General features: G+C 38.5%; 1 protein-coding gene across 1 annotated transcript in view; it reads left to right on the top strand.

Annotated features, from left to right (window-relative positions):
- Positions 1–4163: 4163 nt before the first annotated feature.
- The window catches only part of LOC137866116 (corticotropin-releasing factor receptor 2), a 31650-nt gene continuing 15338 nt past the window's right edge, over positions 4164–20475 (top strand). Inside the window, exons 1-2 of the mRNA XM_068701793.1 lie at positions 4164–4323; positions 4438–4557. Coding sequence (XP_068557894.1) covers positions 4203–4323; positions 4438–4557 — 241 coding nt within the window. The 5' untranslated portion in view covers positions 4164–4202. The remainder of the gene's footprint in view (positions 4324–4437; positions 4558–20475) is intronic.

The raw sequence follows: 20475 nt of genomic DNA, 5'->3' as shown, positions 1-20475 counted from the left end.
GAGTGTTGAGAGCTCTGAACTTCATGCTAATTTCCCCATTGTGGTCATAATTGTTTTCACATTTTGAAATCACAAACTGGTCTACTATGTAAGGATAAAGCAATTTATCTATCTCTCATTCTTTATAAAGCTAATGTCACTGAAGAGTGAAATCAGGCTCTGCTGACTGAGTGTGTGGAGTCATACTACGTTCGGGCAGTCACACTGAATTCTTTTTTTTGGTTGTATTTCAGCATTGCTGACGGGTAGCCTTTAAATCAGAATTTATGCAAAAGTCGTATTCCGTCATCCAAGGAGACTGCCCTCACCTCAATACATTTTTATAGGACAACTGACGTTTGTGGAAATAATGGCTTTCCTGTCTCGGAAACAAAGGTGAAAACAGCTTGATGCTATTTTGATGTCACAAAACCACTTAAGGAAGAGGGTGAGGTGTGTGGTGTGGTGTCTGACTCTGACGCCACAATGGAAAGAAGTTATCCTTTAACATTTTTTATGTAGTTGTGTATGATCTGTAATATATATATATATATATATATATATATATATATATATATATATATATATATATATATATATATATATATATATATATATATATATATATATATATATATATATATATATATATATATATATATATATATATATATATATATATATATATATATATGGCCTGCACGCCCAACTCCACCTGCCCCATGGCTGTCGGACTCAGTGCGTACTGATAGATGGAGCCTAAGAGAGGCTGAGCGTAAATGGAGAAAAGGCAAACTCCCGGAGGACCTTCTTAACTTCCAAGCTCTTCTTTCCACTTTTTCCTCCTCTAAAGCTGCGTTCTTCCGCTCTAAAATCCTAACCTCTGCTTCCAATCCTAAAAAACTCTTTGAAACTTTCACTTCACTCCTCCAACCCCCACCCCCTCCTCCTACTTCCTCCCTTCTCCCTGATGATTTTGCCAACTTCTTTGACAAGAAGGTAAACGATATCAGATCCTCCTTCTCTCAGCCCCTCTCTCCCTGTCCAATCCTGCCCCCACAGCTCTCCCTCCCATCTCCACGCCCCATCTTACCCTTTCTGGCTCCTCTCTCCCCTAACGAGGTCCTCAACCTTGTTACGTCTAACCGCCCCACCACGTGCTCCCTTGACCCGATCCCTTCCCCTCTTCTTCAGTCTATTGCGACTGAACTCCTTCCTTTCCTCACCCACCTCATCAACACATCTCTTGTTTCAGGATGCTTTCCCACGGCCTTCAAGACCGCCAGAGTCACCCCCCTTCTGAAGAAACCATCACTTGACCCCTCTGATGTCAAGAACTTCAGACCGGTTTCTCTTCTACCCTTTCTATCCAAAACACTTGAACGTGCTGTCTATAACCAACTGTCTTCCTATCTCCACCAAAACAGCCTTTTGGACCCCCACCAGTCCGGGTTCAAAGTGGGTCACTCGACAGAGACGGCCCTCCTTGCGGTGACAGAGTCGCTTCACGCCGCGAGAGCTAACTCTCTCCCCTCTGTCCTGATTCTCCTGGACTTGTCTGCGGCGTTTGACACTGTGAACCATCAAATCCTCCTCTCATCCCTCGAGGGGATGGGCGTCTCAGGCTCTGCACTCTCCCTGTTTGCATCCTACCTGACGGGTCGATCCTACCAGGTGACCTGGAGGGGGGCCGTGTCGGAACCACGCATGCTGACTACGGGGGTTCCGCAAGGGTCAGTCCTGGGCCCCCTTCTCTTCTGAGGTTCTATATATATATATTTATATATATATTTATATATATATATATTTATATTTATATTTATATATATATATATATATATATATATATATATATATATATTTATATATATATTTATATATATATATATATATATATTTATATATATATATATATATATATATTTATATATATATATATATATATATTTATATATATATATATATATATATATTTATATATATATTTATATATATATATTTATATATATATATATATATATATATATATATATATAATATATATATATATATATATATATATATATATATTTATATATATATATATATATATATATATATATTTATTTTTTTTGGGGGGGGGGGGGGGGATATATCATGTAAATCAAATCAAAGTCTCCCACAGTCAATATTGAGTCTTTTAACAATAGCCAACCAGCTTGCCTACACTTAACTAAACCATTACCGTGAAGGTTAAGGACCTGAGTCATTTTAAAACGCAGTGATGAAGACCTGCAGTAGTCTGTTGTCAAGGTAGAGTATAAGAGCTTGTTGCATCAAAGCCAAAGCCACACTTTTTGTCTGATGTCCAAACTCTGATTTTACATCTCAATGTTACATTTAACAGTCAGTTCTCCAGCCTGTAGCTATAGAAAACAGTAGTGGATACAAGAAGGTCAATATGAGGGGATTCTGACTTTTTCCAAAGCTTTTTGCACTATCTGCACATGGAAACTGTGATTAGGACTAGACTGGTTATGACAAATATTCTCATGCTGGTTAAGTTTAGACAACCAAGAAAGCTCTGAACACCTTCACGGGTGTTTTTAAATGAATCTGGCTGATTAGACTTCTTCTCAGGACTGTGTGGCTGTGTAAAAGACCAGCTGAGTGACATCTTCCTGAACCTCCTGTTATCTTTGTTGAACCTGTTAGGGCGGGACAAATTACACCGCTGTCATTCTTATTGGTAGATGGAGATTTGCGATCTAATAAATATCATTAAAGCTCCAGCCCTCCATCAACCCGAGCAGAGATCTAATCAGCCAGAACAACTGAAAACACATGTGTGGGTGTTCAGCATCTTTAGGGAAATATTGTGGTTTGGTTAATACATGACTTTAATTACAGGTTTGTGGTGGGATATGAACACTGGTCTCAAGCATGAAATGCATGTGCTACACCTCCATCTACCAGCCTGGCATCCACACCCCTATTTGTACTTTACACTTTGTATTGGCACTGACTGCACAGTACCACAGGCGCCATTTGTGCTCATATCATAGGTAAATGGTAGCCTATTATTATTGCACATTTTGAGTGTTTGCAAGTGTGTGTGTGTGTGTTTGTGATTGTCGATTATTAATGCGTAACGTGTAATACGGTATTCCCTATCAACATCACCCGAATTAATGATGATTTTTGACATGTGGTATTGAAGCATTTTGTCCAGCTGCTTTATCCTGTACATATGATGATTGTATGTAAACTGACGAATCGATTAAAACATTGAACACAGCCTGCATGGTTGGGCCTTAACACTTTGAAAATGCAAGAAAAATAGCGTTATGCCTGTTAAAATAGTTTTCAAAAGCACAGCAGGTCCTTGGGGGTTATGTCACATTATGGATGCAAGTCCTGGGGATACTGCACGGCATGTTCATGAACATTATCTATAAATTAGGTAACTTCACTAATATCCTACACACACAAACACACACATTAAGTATTTAATAATATCTACATCATCAGCTGTAGAGTTCTTGAAGAAAAGCTTGAATTTACTTTTTTTTGGAATACAGTTCTTCTGATTTACAAATTCCATAAACCTGCTTGACTTAAAATCTCATTTAGGGGGTTTAAATAATGAAATTTAGGAATTTTAGAGGTTGGCTATACCTTTATGGTAGATGTTATCGACCAATTTCTTTATAAACTTTTAGTTCGGTGATAACTGAACAATGAAACTGACTTATTGCACTTGTTCAACTACAATGTCATATGTGGTTCCTTTTTTTTTGTACTTTGGACAAGAGCTGATAAATTACGTTTCCAAATCGTTAGTACACATTCAGGCTTCAGGCGTCCACATGTATCGACATGTTAGTATTCTATAGGCGCTCTCTCTTTCTCACTGTTCCATTAGACAGTTCTCTCCCCACGGACAACAAACAAACAGGAGAGGTGAGCAGGTGCGTGGGATAGGTCAGAGTGACAAAGCCCGTGATCTGTCAGTCCGGTGTGGCTACTGTCTTTCACCGGGTTGCTGCAGCACGTGGATGGATGAGCAATTGCGCGGCTCTGATTGGCCAGGAACGCGGCGCCCAGCGGGAGCACCGGACTCCCTACTTGTCATTACTGTTGCTCCGATTCACAAGCCCTGAACACCGCTGGGCTCAGTGCGTCCATCTCTGCTCGGACTTAATCGGATTAATTTTACAACATTTAAAGCGGCGGCTCGCACTATGGATGCTACCATTTATCAGATCATATTTGGGGAGCTCGGGGACATAAATTGTAGTTTGATAAACGCGCTCCAAGACACTTTTTTGGAAAACGCCTCATTGTCATTTCTAAGCTCTGACGGTAAGATGGAGTTCCTTTAAAAACAATCTTCTTCAATATTCAGTGATGCTGCGTCTCGGAGAACGGAAACTATAAGCGTCCGCTTCTGTTCTACTGTATTTCTCCCTCACCAAGGTTTATATTGCAATGCCACAACCGATGAGATTGGAACCTGCTGGCCGCAGACCAGCACCGGCAGGATTGTAGAGAGACCCTGCCCCGAGTACATCAACGGGGTGAAGTACAACACAACCAGTAAGATATTTAGCTGTCATGGCAAAAGTTATTTTCTGCATTTATTTGGATGAAATGATTTTGCATGAACAATATATATATATATATATATATATATATATATATATATATATATATATATATATATATATATATATATATATATAATGGAAGGTCAAGTATAAGAAAAACACACATCAAACAAATCGCAATGTGTCTTATTGTGCTGTAGAGGATGTCTGGTGTTAACTCGGTCTGTTGTATCCCCCTGTGCTCTGAAGTGGAGCAGTGGTGACAGTGAATCGCAATGATCATTACGCTTGTGTCACTGGAACAGCTGCAACTGAATGAACATGTGTGCTGTTCAGGCAAATCACATCATTAGAATGGGATTATAATTCATGTTTCTTCACTTTGATTATTCTATCAGATATTGTACCTGGTCAAACTTGGACAATGTTAAGATATATGTGATGCAGTTACAGGAGTTTTATGGAGAAGGAAATAAATGAATGAACTATCTATCTATCTATCTATCTATCTATCTATCTATCTATCTATCTATCTATCTATCTATCTATCTATATATATATATATATATAATAAATAATCCATCACAAGCAGTTATGGGCAACAGCTTCCTTGGACCAGAAGGCATTACAGTCTGCTATTCTGTAACAAACAGGATTTTCCACCAGCCAGCCCTGTTTTAGGGCCACAAAATGTGGTACAGACTTGACTTTACAAGGTACCTGACGGTCACATAGGTTTTGCTGAATCCAGCTCACAAACATTTGAGATTGCTGGATTTATGGCATTGCAACTTCACCATCACACCTGTCATCACAGATCCAATCAATGTATTGGTTGTGAATGTAGCCTGATGGGAGATCTGACAGTATTCAAATAAATGTGTGGTTTGGAGCTAGTTTGGAATCAGTTGAGTAAAGTCTTAACACCAAATTGCAGCCAAAGTTATTGGTGCTAAATGTGGTTCAACAATAATGACATTTTTTTTTTAACTTGCTGGCTTCTTTTTTCTTAACAATAAGCTGAAGGGATAGTTTCTATCTGCTGGCTTGAAAGGCTGAGCAATTCCAAACCCATTCAGTCTCAGCCAACAGTTTTACCAAGTGCTGGGAACAGCTTATCACAACTCTCCACCACACTAACAGTGTCACATTATGTAACTGGTGTATTAATCATAAGACTGATGAAGTTGTTGACACATTCAGAAAAGTAAATTGCAGGTTTTAATTTAAAAAAACAACATCAGAAAATATCTTGTGAGTGCAAGGGTTCAGGGTGATAGTGAGAGTGTGGGATGCTGGACTTTTCATTTAACACAGCTGTTATCTTTGTAATAGACTCAGGTGTAGCAGTGTCCTAACCCCCCACCACACACACACACACACACACACACACACACACACACACACACACACACACACACACACACACACACACACACACACACACACACACACACACACACACACACACACACACACACACACACACCCTGCTGTACTGCATTGATTCACCTTCTGCTCTGCTGGTGCTCAGTATTTGTTTGGCATGCCTGGTTTGATGCATGCGGTGTGAAAAGCGCAGTCATTTATCAGGACAACATGTGCCAACGCCTTCTCTAACATCCACCTTCATTAGTTGACACCTTCATGGATCATACTATTTTTGATAGGCGGATTAGATATAATGGTGAGTTTGCAGTGATTGAATATTTTTGTAAAATTGATCTTCCAATCAAACAACAGGTCTCTCAAATGCACTGGAGTTTAATGACTTTTTTTTGGTTTGCTGGAGGTGATGAGTTAATTGCACTACTCTTGTTTCCTCCTGCTGTTTTAACAAGTTTAATGAATCAAATAGGAAAGAATGAGAACAGAAATCAAAGACAAATGAACCTTTCAGGAAAATTAAGTCACATTGTTGAACAGATGGCATCTTTGAGGTAAAATGACGCAGGTGACAGATGTTTTTTTCCCCCTTGTGTAGACCTGATAAGTAAGGTAATTATTATGAAAAAGTGTCAACTTAATTTTACAGCAGATTGGACTGTGAACAAATCCTTTTATTTTGCTTATCTATTAGAGAGGGCTTGTTAACCTTTTGTAACTCACTGTTTACTCGCTCATAGTCCTGCCTGCCATTATGAATCAACATGAATCAAGCCAACAGTGGCAAAAGAAGTTTGTCTCTACCTGATGATGTGTCGCGATTGGCGGAATGATATGCAAACGTAACTATGAAAATTTTGAGAGCAAGTTTGTTTGCTGTTTTTTAAAATGTATTTATTTTAATTATTGAGCATGTATAAATATAAAAAACTTCCTTTGTAAATTACCCCAAGATTATATATTTTACATTTAATTGAAGTATTTAGCAGTTCCGCTGTGGCCCACTACAACGCTCTGAAGAGCACCAGTGCGGCCCATTGGTTGAGAATAGCGGCATTAGAGCTCTAGTGTAACTGCACTTTACACTTGGAAAAAGGTTTCAGGCAGAGAACAAAGAAGGAAATAATATGACGGGGTTTTATAGTTTGGCCACTTTGCAGTCATATAACTGAAATTATCTTACAGCTCGTTTCACATACTGAATGCAGTGTCTTGGGACTTTCAGTTGTCCAACTGTAGCGGATGATAATAGACTTCTGCATCATAGAATTTTGTATCAGAGCCAATGAGGCAGACTTGATCGGTTTAGCTGCCTGTGATCGATTGTCATATATGAAAAGCAGGAATTTTAAGAGGCTGATGAGAATTTGCTGCATGGACCTCCTTAACAAGCTTTTTTCTGTTGATCTTTTTATCATTTTTCTATACTCTGTGAAGCTCTGTAGGCTGCCAGTTGATCTCCACATAGACACCACATAGAAAAACTACTAGTGCTAATGCATTCCCCAGTCGTATTCCGTTGAATTTCAGTTAAATAATGTTTTTTTTCAGCTATGGACAAAACACAATGGACAAAAATTAAGCAGATTTTAATTATTGTCCTCAAAGAGAAAATTGTCCATGTTCCATTTTAAGCACATCTATTGTGTTAACTTCACTGTATTAGAGTGAATGTATGAGTGGAACAGTAGTGAAGCTTTTACAAAACTCTTTATTGCATAATTCACACTTAAGTCACAGGATGCTGCAACGCTTCCCACAAAAAGGGACATGGGTCCTGAGACAATGGAGGAGAGGTGACTGCTGGGTCACATTGGCGTCACCCATTTTCAGCCACGGATGAATGCAAATTCTAAATCACAAAATAGGTTAGACTAAGAATAGAAGTAGGCTCCGAACATCACACGGGGCAGGTTCAACCGGTGCAGTTACACACAGAGTCTGAAATAAGAGGAAAGCACACTTTGCAAACTAAAGCCCAACTGGATGCATGTTTTGGCCACATACAGTATCTGACCTTTGGGACTAACAATAGATTCTCTTCCATTTGCCTCCTTGGAATGTCTCAGAGCTAAACATTTAATGCTACAAGCCTGCATTTTTTAAAAGCATGTCCCAGGGTTGGCTACTGTTATATTTCAAGACAATTCCCTGTGCTATGTACTCCCGGTTGTTGAACAGTGGAGGACACAAATGCTGTCTTCGGTGTAACCTTGTAGGTTCACTGGACTTTAAAGTGAATGGGCTGAGTAAGTTATATGTCAACAAAATTGTAGCTTTACAGACGTTTCACAGGCTTAACATGCCTGTTCAGGTGAGGGGCTGTAAATTATTTTCCATTTCTTTGAGCATATATAAATATTAATATTTGTGCGGAGTGGCTTAAGAGGTTTATGCATTTTTAAACCTTTCTGAGTCCCTATTTTTTTGTGTGCATTTATTTAGGTCTCTGGTCTACATTTATATCACCACAGTTGAGGCAGAGATTTGTTAGATCTGGTTTCAGGTCATTCTTTATCACTGCATGCTTTGTCACCGTGTGATGTGTTTTCTGTCACGCATCAAGCAAGACAAAATTCATTTTTGATGAACGATATCAACACCAATTTTTTTAAATTCAAGCCATATCTCTGTGACCTCTTTTTTCTCTGTTCAGCCTCTAAGAGTTTAACCGTAATAATGATTCACGCTTCTTCTACACTCACCTCCTCCCTGTGTGTCTCTGTTCATTGTCACTGATCCCGTCAGCACACAGTGTACCTTTAGTCAACACAGCTCAAAGTCAGAATTGCTGTTTCTACAATGGAACTTTATTGATTCTCTTATCTGTAGTAATATAGTATATCAGCGCCGTGCTGTGCATCAGGATCAGAGAGCGGAGTGGAGCTGCTGCATGTTGGGGATACAACTTGATGGTTTATTTGAAATTAGATGTGAGTCTGTGCAACAATACCTCGTCTTTCAGAGGCAAACATGAAACTAAAGTAAAGTGGTGAATAAACAGAGACCTGTCTCTTCATCAAACATGAAAATAGCACGCTTTTCTCAAAGTTTGCAGTGCGTCTGTTGTTTTTTGCCATGTCAAAACATTGTACTGTAGTTGCAATCATGAGATGCTTTTTTGCAAGAATAAATCTCTTATTAAAATTGTTCAAGAACTACTTGTTAGACGCTGTAGGACATGGGTCTCAAACTGCCGGCCCCCGGGCCATTTCCTGCCCCCCTCCCCCCCTCCCTATGGCCCGCTACATAATGCCAAAATTATCATATTACTGGCCCGCAAAATATTTTTAGATTTAATAATTTTTTCTAGTTGTTTGATATCAATTTAAACTACCCCTTAATATACAATTGAAATAAAAAAGAAATTATATTAAAAAATGTATAGTAATCAAAGAATGCTATTTAATCAAAGTATTTAGTTTGGTGCAAAATAATGGCAAAGGTCAAAGGTGACCGCACATGACCGGTCAGTTTTGGATAAGAAGAGAACAGGTTACAGCGGGGCTCAGTCGTTTGGCTGCGAACAACAAATATGTCTCTTTCCAAACCGAAAAGGAAAGTGGATGATGAACACAGACAGTATCACGATAGATGGTTTTAAAGGAATATAATCTCAAGCGTCATTACTCGATTAAACACGGAGAACAGTATGAGAAGCACCAGGGAGACGAGAAGAACAAACGAGCCACGCAGCTACAGAAGGGACTAACGTCAAAGCAAAGTCTTTTCCAGAAGGCCAAGAAAGATTGTGATGCTGCAGTTGAGGCAAGTTACGTGGTGAGTGAGTTAATCGCCAAAGCAGGAAAGCCGTTCACCGAAGGGCAGTTTCTGAAGGATTGCATGTTGCATGTCGCTGAAATTCTGTGTCCAGAAAAGAATAGCTTGTTCAGCAATATCTCTCTATCGGCGAACACAGCGGAAGAGCGGATTAACGAGCTATCGAGTGACATATATGACCAGTTACGAGAAAAAGCCAAAGGTTTCACTGCATAATCCGTGGCTCTTGACGAAAGCACAGACAAAACCGACAATGCTCAGCTAGCCATTTTCATCCGGGGTATTAATGATTCGAAGTGACAGAAGAGTTGCTGAGTTTGTGTCCAATGCGCGGTTGCACCACAGCCAATGATATTTTTCAGAAGCTGTGCGACGCGATTAAGCGCGCTGGTTTACTGTGTAACAGACTGGTGGGCATTACCACCGATGGAGCCCCATCAATGACAGGCAAAGAAAACGGACTGGTAGTGCTGGTACAGAGAAAATTAGAGGAGGAAAATGCAGATCCAGCTGTTGTTCTGCACTGCATTATACACCAACAGGCACTGTGCAGCAAATGCTTAACATATGAACATGTCATATCTGTTGTCCTGAAATGTATCAATTACATCAGGTCCAGGAGTTTACAGCACCGCCAGTTCAGGGCCTTTTTAGAAGAGATTGAGTCAATTTATGGTGATGTACTTTTCTTCACTGAGGTGCGCTGGCTCAGCAGGGGGAATGTCCTGAAGAGATTTTTTGAGTTAAGAGCAGAGGTGGAGACATTCATGGAAGATGGCAGAATGGATGTTCCTGAACTTGATAATCCAAGATGGGTTATGGACCTTGCATTCCTAGTGGACATAACACAGGAGCTGAACATCCTTAACCTGAAGCTCCAGGGCCCTGGTCAGCTGATCACAGCAGTTTATGAAAATGTGAAAACCTTCTCCACAAAACTGAAACTCAACTTTCTGCAAAAAATCTCAGCCATTTCACAACATGCAGATCTCTTGTGGAGGAGGGTACAGCATTCACTGGTGATGGATATCCCTGTGCTATTGAAAACCTATTGTAGGAGTTTGATCAGCGCTTTGCTGACTTCAAGGCAGGCCATGACACTTTCCAGCTGTTTGAAGACCCCTTCTCAGCTGATGTGGAGAGTGTCCCAAGTATGTTGCAAATGGAACTTATTGACTTGCAGTGCAACAGTGATCTAAAAGCTAAATTCAGATAGACTCAGGGAAAACCGGACATGACTGGACAATTTATGAGAGAATTACCTCCATCCTTCCCTGAGCTGGCAAAAGTGTTCAGTCGGGTAATGTGCCTTTTCGGAAGCACATATCTGTGTGAGAAACTTTTTTTAACTATGAACTTTAATAAATGCAAGTACAGGTCCAGGCTTAGTGATGCCCACCTTGAAGCTGTACTCAGGGTTTCCACTGTGACCTCGATCAGGGCAAATATGGCTCAGCTGTGTGAGCAGAAGCGCTACCAGGTGTCTGGCAAGAAATAGAATAAAGTACAAATATATTCAGGGAAGTTCAATAAGTTTTAAAAAATGGGGCAAAAGGAAAAAATATTTGCACTGTTAAAAACTAATATAAAAATGTATATAAATTGCTGCTTGCATTTTTTGTTAAGTATGGCGAAAATATGTTAGTAATGTAAAAATAAAAATGTAAATTTTCTAAAATATTGCGCTTTCTTGTAGTACTTGATCGTTGAAGTAGCCCTCCTATGAGATGTCAATACCAGCAGTGGCCCAGAGCGAAATTGACTTTGAGACCCCTGCTGTAGGACAACCCTGTCGGCACAAACAGGTTCACTTTTCAAAGTGACTGAAGATGTAATGTATATTGTTGGGAGGCGTGGTTGTGTAACTGATTTAAGAAGTTATACCAATATCTACCCAAGTAGTGAAAGAAATCAGTTACTCTTGTGTACTGTCAGCATAAGCAAATGACTCGCCAATGTTTACTACTCAAGTTTGATGACAGTTGAAATATGTCCCCATAGTTCCTTTGTGGAGAAATAACATAAATCCCATGTTTGTACCTTTTGAAAGCCATACACACATTTAACACTTGATTTATCGGTTTAAAATTTCCAAACCACAGAACATCTTATGTTAGACACTTCCCATGTTCAGCTCCTCATGCAGAGAATCACTCACTTCTTCCCATGCAGTGATTGAACCAAAATCCTCTGTGAAGCACCTCTCCTGCGGTGAATGTACCCCTTGAAAACCTTGATCCACTTGTCCTCAGTGAGACTGGATAAGCGAGTAGTCGGGTTAGCAAATTCATCTGTCAGCATGTGTGTGTGTGTAGCAAACATTTCAGTAGCCATTGCACACTAAGTGCCCAAGGGGGGTAATCAGCAGCTTTCCCCCCCACTGGCTACACACACCACTGGTTCAGCCTTCACACATACACAAAAGCAGTCCTAAACACATCATTTGTTTTTTTTTTCATGACAAACCATTGTGACCCACTCAATAGGTCTTATCTATAAATTGTGAGAAGAGCGTACATAAACATTCCTGACCATTTTCACTGCTATTTTCTATCATGAATAGGTAAACCAGCCATTTTGTAGAGATAATTACATTTGATAAATCACAACTATGTTTTATGCATGTGTTATTAAAAGCTTTTACACATGTTAAATACTTTATATTTGTTCAATGTTATAAATAGGCTACAATTATCAGAACAATACAATCATTTAGGCTTCCTCAAGGTGCTCAAAGGTGTGCTGCAGATAGGTTTAAATTTTGGGTATTGAGAAAGACACGTGAGTCAAGCCTCAGTCTTAATGTTTATTGTCACACTTTGATTTTTTTCCATACACAAAATATTTATACAATGGATTGTTCATCATCAGTCAAGGATTATTTAGTGGGATTTTACAAATACATACTTAGATGATGAAATTCCTCAGTCATTCTCATCTTATTTTCAATGTCACTGAATAACCAACCCTGTGTTCTGTGTTTTGATTAGCCTGGCTTACATTCACATATTTGTATGTGCATTCTGAAGTATTGCATAAGAATGATTTACATTCAACTAATTTGCAATAACAAAGTTAATTTGTAGCATTTGTTTTCAATTGTTGTTGATTTAGCAGTTGAAGTGAAAGTTCAATTTTCAAACTGCATCTCAAAGTCTTCTCAGTTCCATGGTTGCCTTTAGGCAACTCAAAGTGCTCGTTAGAGAAATATGATGTTCTTGGTTTACATTTTGAAAAGTAGACTTGTCTTGAAGTAAAGACTGATTATTTCAATAATCAAACAAAAGCATGATCTTCCTTCCCTAAGTGTTTTATTTGCCTCAACATGCGTCACTGCCACCTCCTCCTCATGGACTTTGTGCAGTGTAAGGATGTCATAATTCCTGTATTGGAACAATATTTCCCCCAAAAAGTGTTGAATTACACATACTAAAAGTTCACAGGACCGATACAATTGAAATGGTTGATTTTAATGATAACGGACAGACAGAATTCTTGTTTGTTATCATCACAGTGACCTGCTATAAATTACTTGGATAAAGTGCTTATAAAATGTGACAGCATACGCTTGCTTTTTAGCTGTGTAATGTGGTGGCATAATATGCTGTCATTATCCAAACACACTTAACTCCATGTTTGGCTTGTTAGTTTCCCTCAGGGCCACAGACTTGTAGTACACATCCGTTTGCTCATCTTCTCTCACAAAATGACTTCAGTACAGCTGTGAGATTTGACAGAAAACACACGGGGCAAACGTTTGAATCTACGACCTACAATTGTAGTTATTACTAATGTGTCATGAGTGCATGAAAAGAAAGAGGAAAGCTTGAGAGGCACAGCTGTGATAAGAAGTTACCCAGCAACTCTTCCTCCGGCTCTGTTGTGGCCTGTCTGCTTCAATGGTTATCACCCAAGGCGCAAGGCTCTGAAAGAGAGAGTCAGTGTTCCCTGCTAACAAGATGAGATAGACTGACACTTACCCCAGCTGCCCCCCCCCCCCCCCCATTGCAGTTCACAGTGTGACGCGTATAAGACATGTGCAGTGAAGCTACAGTAGGAGTCACACTTTTATCCAAACCTTAAGTTGTTCAACCATCCAAAAGATCAAACTAGATGTTGGAATGATCAAATCAGATGTTGAAGGGGCCTAAATTCATCAATCAATTGAACATTAATCTGCAACAATTTTGACAATCAAATAATCGCCACTTCTAGAAATTCATCTTTCTTTGTCTGTCTGTTGGTCCACCAATTTTATCCAGACCATGGACTGTGTACAATAAATGGATGTAGTCAACGTAATGTCAGCAGTTGGTTTATGGACTCCCAGTTTAAAGCCTTGAGGTCGACATTTTGGCCGTTGCCATCTTGGTATTTTGTAACCAGTAGTGACACAATAGGGTGGAGCTAAGTACAACGAAAAGCTGAATACATCATTTTTAGGCAACCAAAAATCATTCAAATTATTTTAATGAACCTAAAAATGAAATGTGAAAGGCTTAAAGCTGCAAGAGGAAAACGCAGACAACTCCCAGAGTGGACCATGCCGTGATAGCGACCTTTCAAACTCAAGGTAGTCAAGTCCTAAAGCATTCCTCTATTTTACTCTAAATGGACCATAATTTACAAAATGAACATTATGCTGTATTGAATAAGACTTGAAACTATCGATTGAGAGCATCTTTCCAATGTTCACTGGGGTAACAAATTAAGTGAGAAGTAGGGTCATTTTCTTATAGACTTCTATACAATCGGACATCTTTTTACAACAGGTGGAGTCGCCCCCTGATGGCTATTAGAAATAATGCAAGTTTAAGGCCGCTTCGCTTTGGGTTAACTTTTCAGAGCTAGAGGTTGGCGCCTTGACCAGACTGAAATATCTCAGCAACTATTGAATGGATTGCCATTTTGTATATCCGTGATGCCTAGAGTTTGGTGATCCCAATGCTTTTCCTGTAGCGTTACCATACAAAATCTACTTAATGGATTGGCACAAAACTTTATACACACAGTCATGATCTCCAGAAGATGTATCCTACTGACTTTGGTAATGCCCTGACTATTCCACCGCGGCGTTCTCATTTGTGGTTTTGAGTGAATATCTCAACAATTATTGGATGGATTGCCAATGCCATGAAATTTGATAATGAGACAAGATAATGAGGTAAACATTCCTACCTAAAAAGTTGCATGTAAATATTGTCCTTGTGAGCATGATAGCTTGCTGACATTAACATTTAGCTCAAAGCATCGCTACTAAAGTAGCCTAGCTTGGCTTTAGACTCTTGTTAAAAGAATAAATAAATCCAAAACTTCTCTGGATTCAGCTTGTCAAATGTGAATATATGCTGGTTTCCACAGTCTTGTGATTTTTTAACTGAATCATTTTGGTTTTATTACAGCATGCCAACTTGAGCTTTTTAATTTTTTTAGATATTCATAGTTTGGCTACTGTTGGCCATTGAACCTATGCGCATATTGGTATTGACCTTTCCACCAATTTAAAATGTAAATGCAAAACATTTGTTAATTATAACTTAGGATATAACAATTAGAGATGCAGCGATCCAACTTTTTCAGTCCCAATCCCGATACCGATACCTGGGCTTTGGGTATTGGCCAATACTGAATAACGATCCGATACCAGTGCTTGAATAATAATCTGTATGCCTCACTGTGAAAGAGACTGGGATCATTCTTTAATGTGTAAGGCAACATCAGTCGTGACTTAAACATTGTTTTCCTAAGTTTGTAAAATAAAGTATAACAAATAAATACATAGATAATGTTCTTAATTAGTTTTTATTAAGATAGCTGTATCTGATACCAGATCGGTCTATTGTCATTGCTATTTGAGTCCGATATTTTTTTTGTTGGTAACAATAAACTTCCAATAAAAATCCCTACATAGTTTCTAAATATGAACAACAATTATCACGTTGAACTGTGCATCATGTGTCTGACATGTTCTTCTGGGTTCATGAACTTAATTTTAAGCAATGACCTTCACAATCAGCATATTCAAGAAGAGAAGTAAACAAAACCTTTACTTGGAGGAATAATAACAGTTGCATGCTGTACAGACACCCTCCCTCTCTGACTGCATGTGTCCTGAAATTCCAGCCGACTGACTCTGAAACCCAAACAAAACCCACCCCCATCCTTTGAATTCAAATGAGAAAAGCTGCTTTCTTTTCACTTTCAACTCTTCTCTTTGAGGAAAATAATCACCCTATTAGACATCTGAGTAATACCGATCAAATTCAAATTTAATTTCAGGTTCATTATTGTTTTACCAGAGAGGATCTATTTAGATTCACCATGTCTCTAATGGCTTCACAGCCTCAGGGCAGAAGCAAGTAATACAATACAATATGTCATGTATGTACATCACACTCCATCTCATTAGTTCATTCATGAAATTCAATGAACCATCAAGTGTAATGAGAGTGCCAATCATAGTTCTTCCCTCACTAAATTCTACTGACAAAATGTTTTACTGTTGGGGTCGAATCATGTGAAAAGGAACAATAATAAGACTAAGGGCGCTTTCACAAGCCATATTCCATTTGGCCATTTTTCTATTGAGCAATTTTACATTGCCCAAATTGAAGCGGAAAAAATACAAAATATTATTTGCTCTTTTTCGTAGAGATGCCACTTCTATGCAGAGAATTGCACACTTTGAAATATTGCTGTTGAGGATTTTTTTCTTTAATGCACATAGTGTTTACTACACATTTTGAATGTGTTTTCCTACGAAAGCCAGCAACACATGTCAATTTCTGCACATTGCATGCATACGGTCTTTTCAAAGTAAACTTCTGTTTTCACAGGAAACCACTGAGTTAGGTTTAGGCAACAGAACTACTTGTTTAGGTTTAGGAAAAGATCATCGTTTGGGTTAAAATAAATACGGAAGTGCCATTACTGAAGTACACAAGTTACAAGACAAATAAACCAACATTAACTTCTGGTTTCACATGGGGAACTAACAGCGGTCTCCAGCCTGAAAGATCGCTGTTGGACAAACCGGTCACCCAAACTATTGGTCCAAAGCAAGCAATTTATAGACATCACCTTGACTCTGATAATATTATATAGTAAACAAGGACAAATAACCGTTAGTTGCATCCATCATCATATCACATCAACAGTATGCATTACAACATAAGGCTGATTGGTAGGCTATTAGTTGTCAAAAAAAATTAATCTTTGCACACAATAACCTGATGATGTCACTAGATAAAAAGTCAAGATCACCAACGTCAGGAAGTTGTATCCTCTGGGGAGAGTGAATCTATACAAAATGTCATAGCAATCCATCTAATAGTTGTTGAGATATTTCAGCCTGGACCAGGCTTTGTTCCCCAGAATTGTATCAATCACAGTGGATACAGAGACAAAATGCACATCATTAACCTATAAGTATATGTTAAATGTACGATTTGATCATCACAAGTAATTAGCCAAAATACTTAGTTTAGGAGAACAACACTTCAGTACAACAATCAAGAGGTACTGACATGCAGAGTGCATTTGAGACTAATCTTTTACTTCACTGATGCATGTAATCCCTGGTTTGTAATGGATGTAATGTCAGTTATTAACATATTCTATGCCTGGGTGATTTTTTTTTTTTAGTATTCGACTCCATTGACAAAGATCATTTGTCATAATACTCCCATATCTGGGGAGTAAAAGTTGTATTTCCCTTGGGTGGCAAATACAGATTTTTTTTTAGGGATTTGGGGTTATCTCAAAACTGTTTCCAAAATACGGATATTAACAACACGAAGCTATGCTTTTGCAGGTGTCTTATTTACATAAAATCTGCCTTTAAAGACGCCCGAAACAGAAAGAGAATGATGATAAGATGTGTTCGATTGAGGCGTTTCAATATGTTGCCAGCTGGCTTCTCTTAGTGACTGCACTGCCAGGTTTTATTTTCTCATTGATTAGAATTTCAAGACCGAGAGCTTGTAATTTCATATGAGGGTATTCCATTGAAAGCTAATTGTTGCCTTTGTTTTTTGGCCTGTTACAAACTGTGTATTAATGCTTATACAAGGAGCTGTTTAAGGCCAAAGCAGCATGACTTTCCATGATGCAGATGGGAAACTGAAGAGCTGAAGTTAGGGGCCTTTGAATGCGAAATGATTTGTCAGATTTTTGTCAATAGCTGTCTCTTTGTTTTTCATAGACACTTCAAGCAAACTATTTACATCAGGATTGTTATACGACCACCTTAAAAATGCATGGCTCAATGACCTGTTATTGCCTTTGACACTTTGAAAAAGGTTTCTCATACATTTTATGAATTGTTTTCCTTTCCCTCCTTGATGGACGTCACTAGGGGAAATTTAAGCAAGGAAGAGACATTTTCAGCCAAAAGCAGTAAAGTGAACCTCCTCGCTGACACAGCTAAACCCAACAGAGACCTCAAGAGAAACTGCATGACATGCAACACACACTTTTTCAAGCCACTTAAAATGACCCAGTGTGGGGTTTAGGTTTCTTTTTGCTAATTTGCCGCTAATTTGTCAAGAGAGATATCCCTGATATATGCAGCATGGAGGTTGGAAGAAGGAATAAACAACTGTATGTCACTGTAAAGGATGGTAGCAGCTGGTTGGGCAGTCAAGCAGCCAAATCTGACTAACCTCATACATCTTCTGTTGACTGGCTCAGTGGAGGTTGACCTGAGCTTGTGTGGTGTGTCGGTCCCTGCGGGTACACCAGGACCCAGTCACCCTGACAAATGTCTCTCTTTAAACCTGGTGCAGCATTTCTAGAGCCACATCTCCAACTGCCATCTTAATTGTCATCTGTAGGAGGTAGAGAATGACACAGAGGCTTACAGTCACTGAGAAAACAATAAAGCAATGGTGGGATTTCTGCCCTGGCAGGTTCCTTGCACTATTCTACCCCTTCTTTTTGGCTCCTTCTTAAAACTGTCTCCAACTAAAATCTTCACACTACTTACGTTCAAGATCTGTTTTAATCTACAGTAGAAGATGATATCTAAATTTGTCATCAGAAATATGTTAGTAATATTTCTTCACAAGACACAGATGTGCATGACACAGAAAAAGCTCAAATGTCTTCTCCTCCTCCCCTTGGGCAGTTCCCTTAATAGAGTCTGTGTCAAAGATTTCACAGAGGGAAAAGATGACAAAACAAATATATTCAGCACAGTTTGTCAAATGTGTATTTGAGTTTTAAGCCCTCTTAACACTTGCTGTTGCAGTTTAATGCAACAGCTTGATTTTTCTGGAGAAATGCAAAGGACATAATTAGATGCACGAATAATCCTTGAAAACAAACAGATTTTTAATTAGACAGGACCCGCTATGAGTTAACAGGTTTTTCCCTTTAGCGTATTTAAGCAATGAAGTGCTAATTACTGGTAGAAGATGGCAGTCAAATGCACCTGAAAACATAAAAGCTCAGAGAAGAGTTTAAATACTTTTTGATGCATGTGTGACTTGACTTTCATTATCTCCTCAAGAATAAAATATTTTTGGACCATGCACTGATAATGCTAAAGCCAGGGACTTTGTTTTGCTTCGAAAGGATCAGCACCTCTGACAAAATGTATAACAGAGTAAATGTGACAAGAGCAGGACAGTATTATTTTTTTTGTGTGAAGTGGTTTAGCTGCCATGTTGTGTTTGATCAAACCTGGGTCAATCAAGGGCTTTGGAACAGTTTGCGTTTTAATGTTGTGAATGATGTTGGCATGTTTGTGCCGACAGGTTTTACGCACTTGAGACTAACATTTTATGATCTGAAACGCAGGTCGTCTGGGTCATAAATATGTGCTATTTGGAGTCTAGAGAACAGTTTGATTTTTCCATTATACTGATCAAAGGGAGCGCCTTTTTCCTAGTTTTATATGTGATTTACTTACGTATTAATCTGTCAAGGGTCTTCTGTTATGTGTTTTGGGGAAACATATCACCTAAGGTATTCCTTTTCCAGCTTGACTATAAATACAAGAAATACGTGAGAATTTTTTATATATATATATATATATATATATATATATATATATATATATATATATATATATATATATATATATATATATATATATATATATATATTTGCCCTTTGAAAAAGGACACTTACATCTGAGACAAAAAGGTTATGGGAGGTCACTGACACACAAAGGAAGAAAAAAACAACAGACTTGGAGATGAGATGTAAGCCCCAGAGGGATTCACTGACAATGTAAAACAAATCATGACCCAAAAACTAAAACAGAAATATAAAAAATGCAGTGCTTAAGTGGCGCCCCTAAAAAAACACACACAGTGATAGAGATGAGCTAAGTTGTGAAATACTTTCCATTTCACCGTGAAATTAATGAAGATACACTTTTTAGTATGCAAGAGCAGGTTATTGTATGAAGTTATTGAAAACCTAATTGATGGAAGATGATTACACAGAATGATCAGGGACATGTTTCCCAATAATACAAAAACAATAAAAGAACAATTAAAGAATGATTTCTAACAGCAAGAACTTTCTGAAATGCGAACACACATTTCCCAAAGCAGCTCTCAAGAGTGAATGCATCTGCTTGCCATTAGGAGCTCATAATATGGCTGTCTGAGATGCTGAAAATGAGACTGAACACACTTTAAAGCCATGCTAGATTAAGAATACATCAATTAAAAAAGCATGAACACAAAAAAACCTAAAGAAAACCAAAGCTTAAAAAGATGCTCCAGAA

This window comes from Cebidichthys violaceus, unplaced genomic scaffold (assembly GCF_023349555.1).
Source record: "Cebidichthys violaceus isolate CVI_PGR_0920_01 unplaced genomic scaffold, fCebVio1.0.p SCAF_8, whole genome shotgun sequence".
Classification (NCBI taxonomy): domain Eukaryota; kingdom Metazoa; phylum Chordata; class Actinopteri; order Perciformes; family Stichaeidae; genus Cebidichthys; species Cebidichthys violaceus.
The sequence above is the reverse complement of the archived record's forward strand: the minus strand, read 5'-3'. Positions and strand labels throughout refer to the sequence as shown.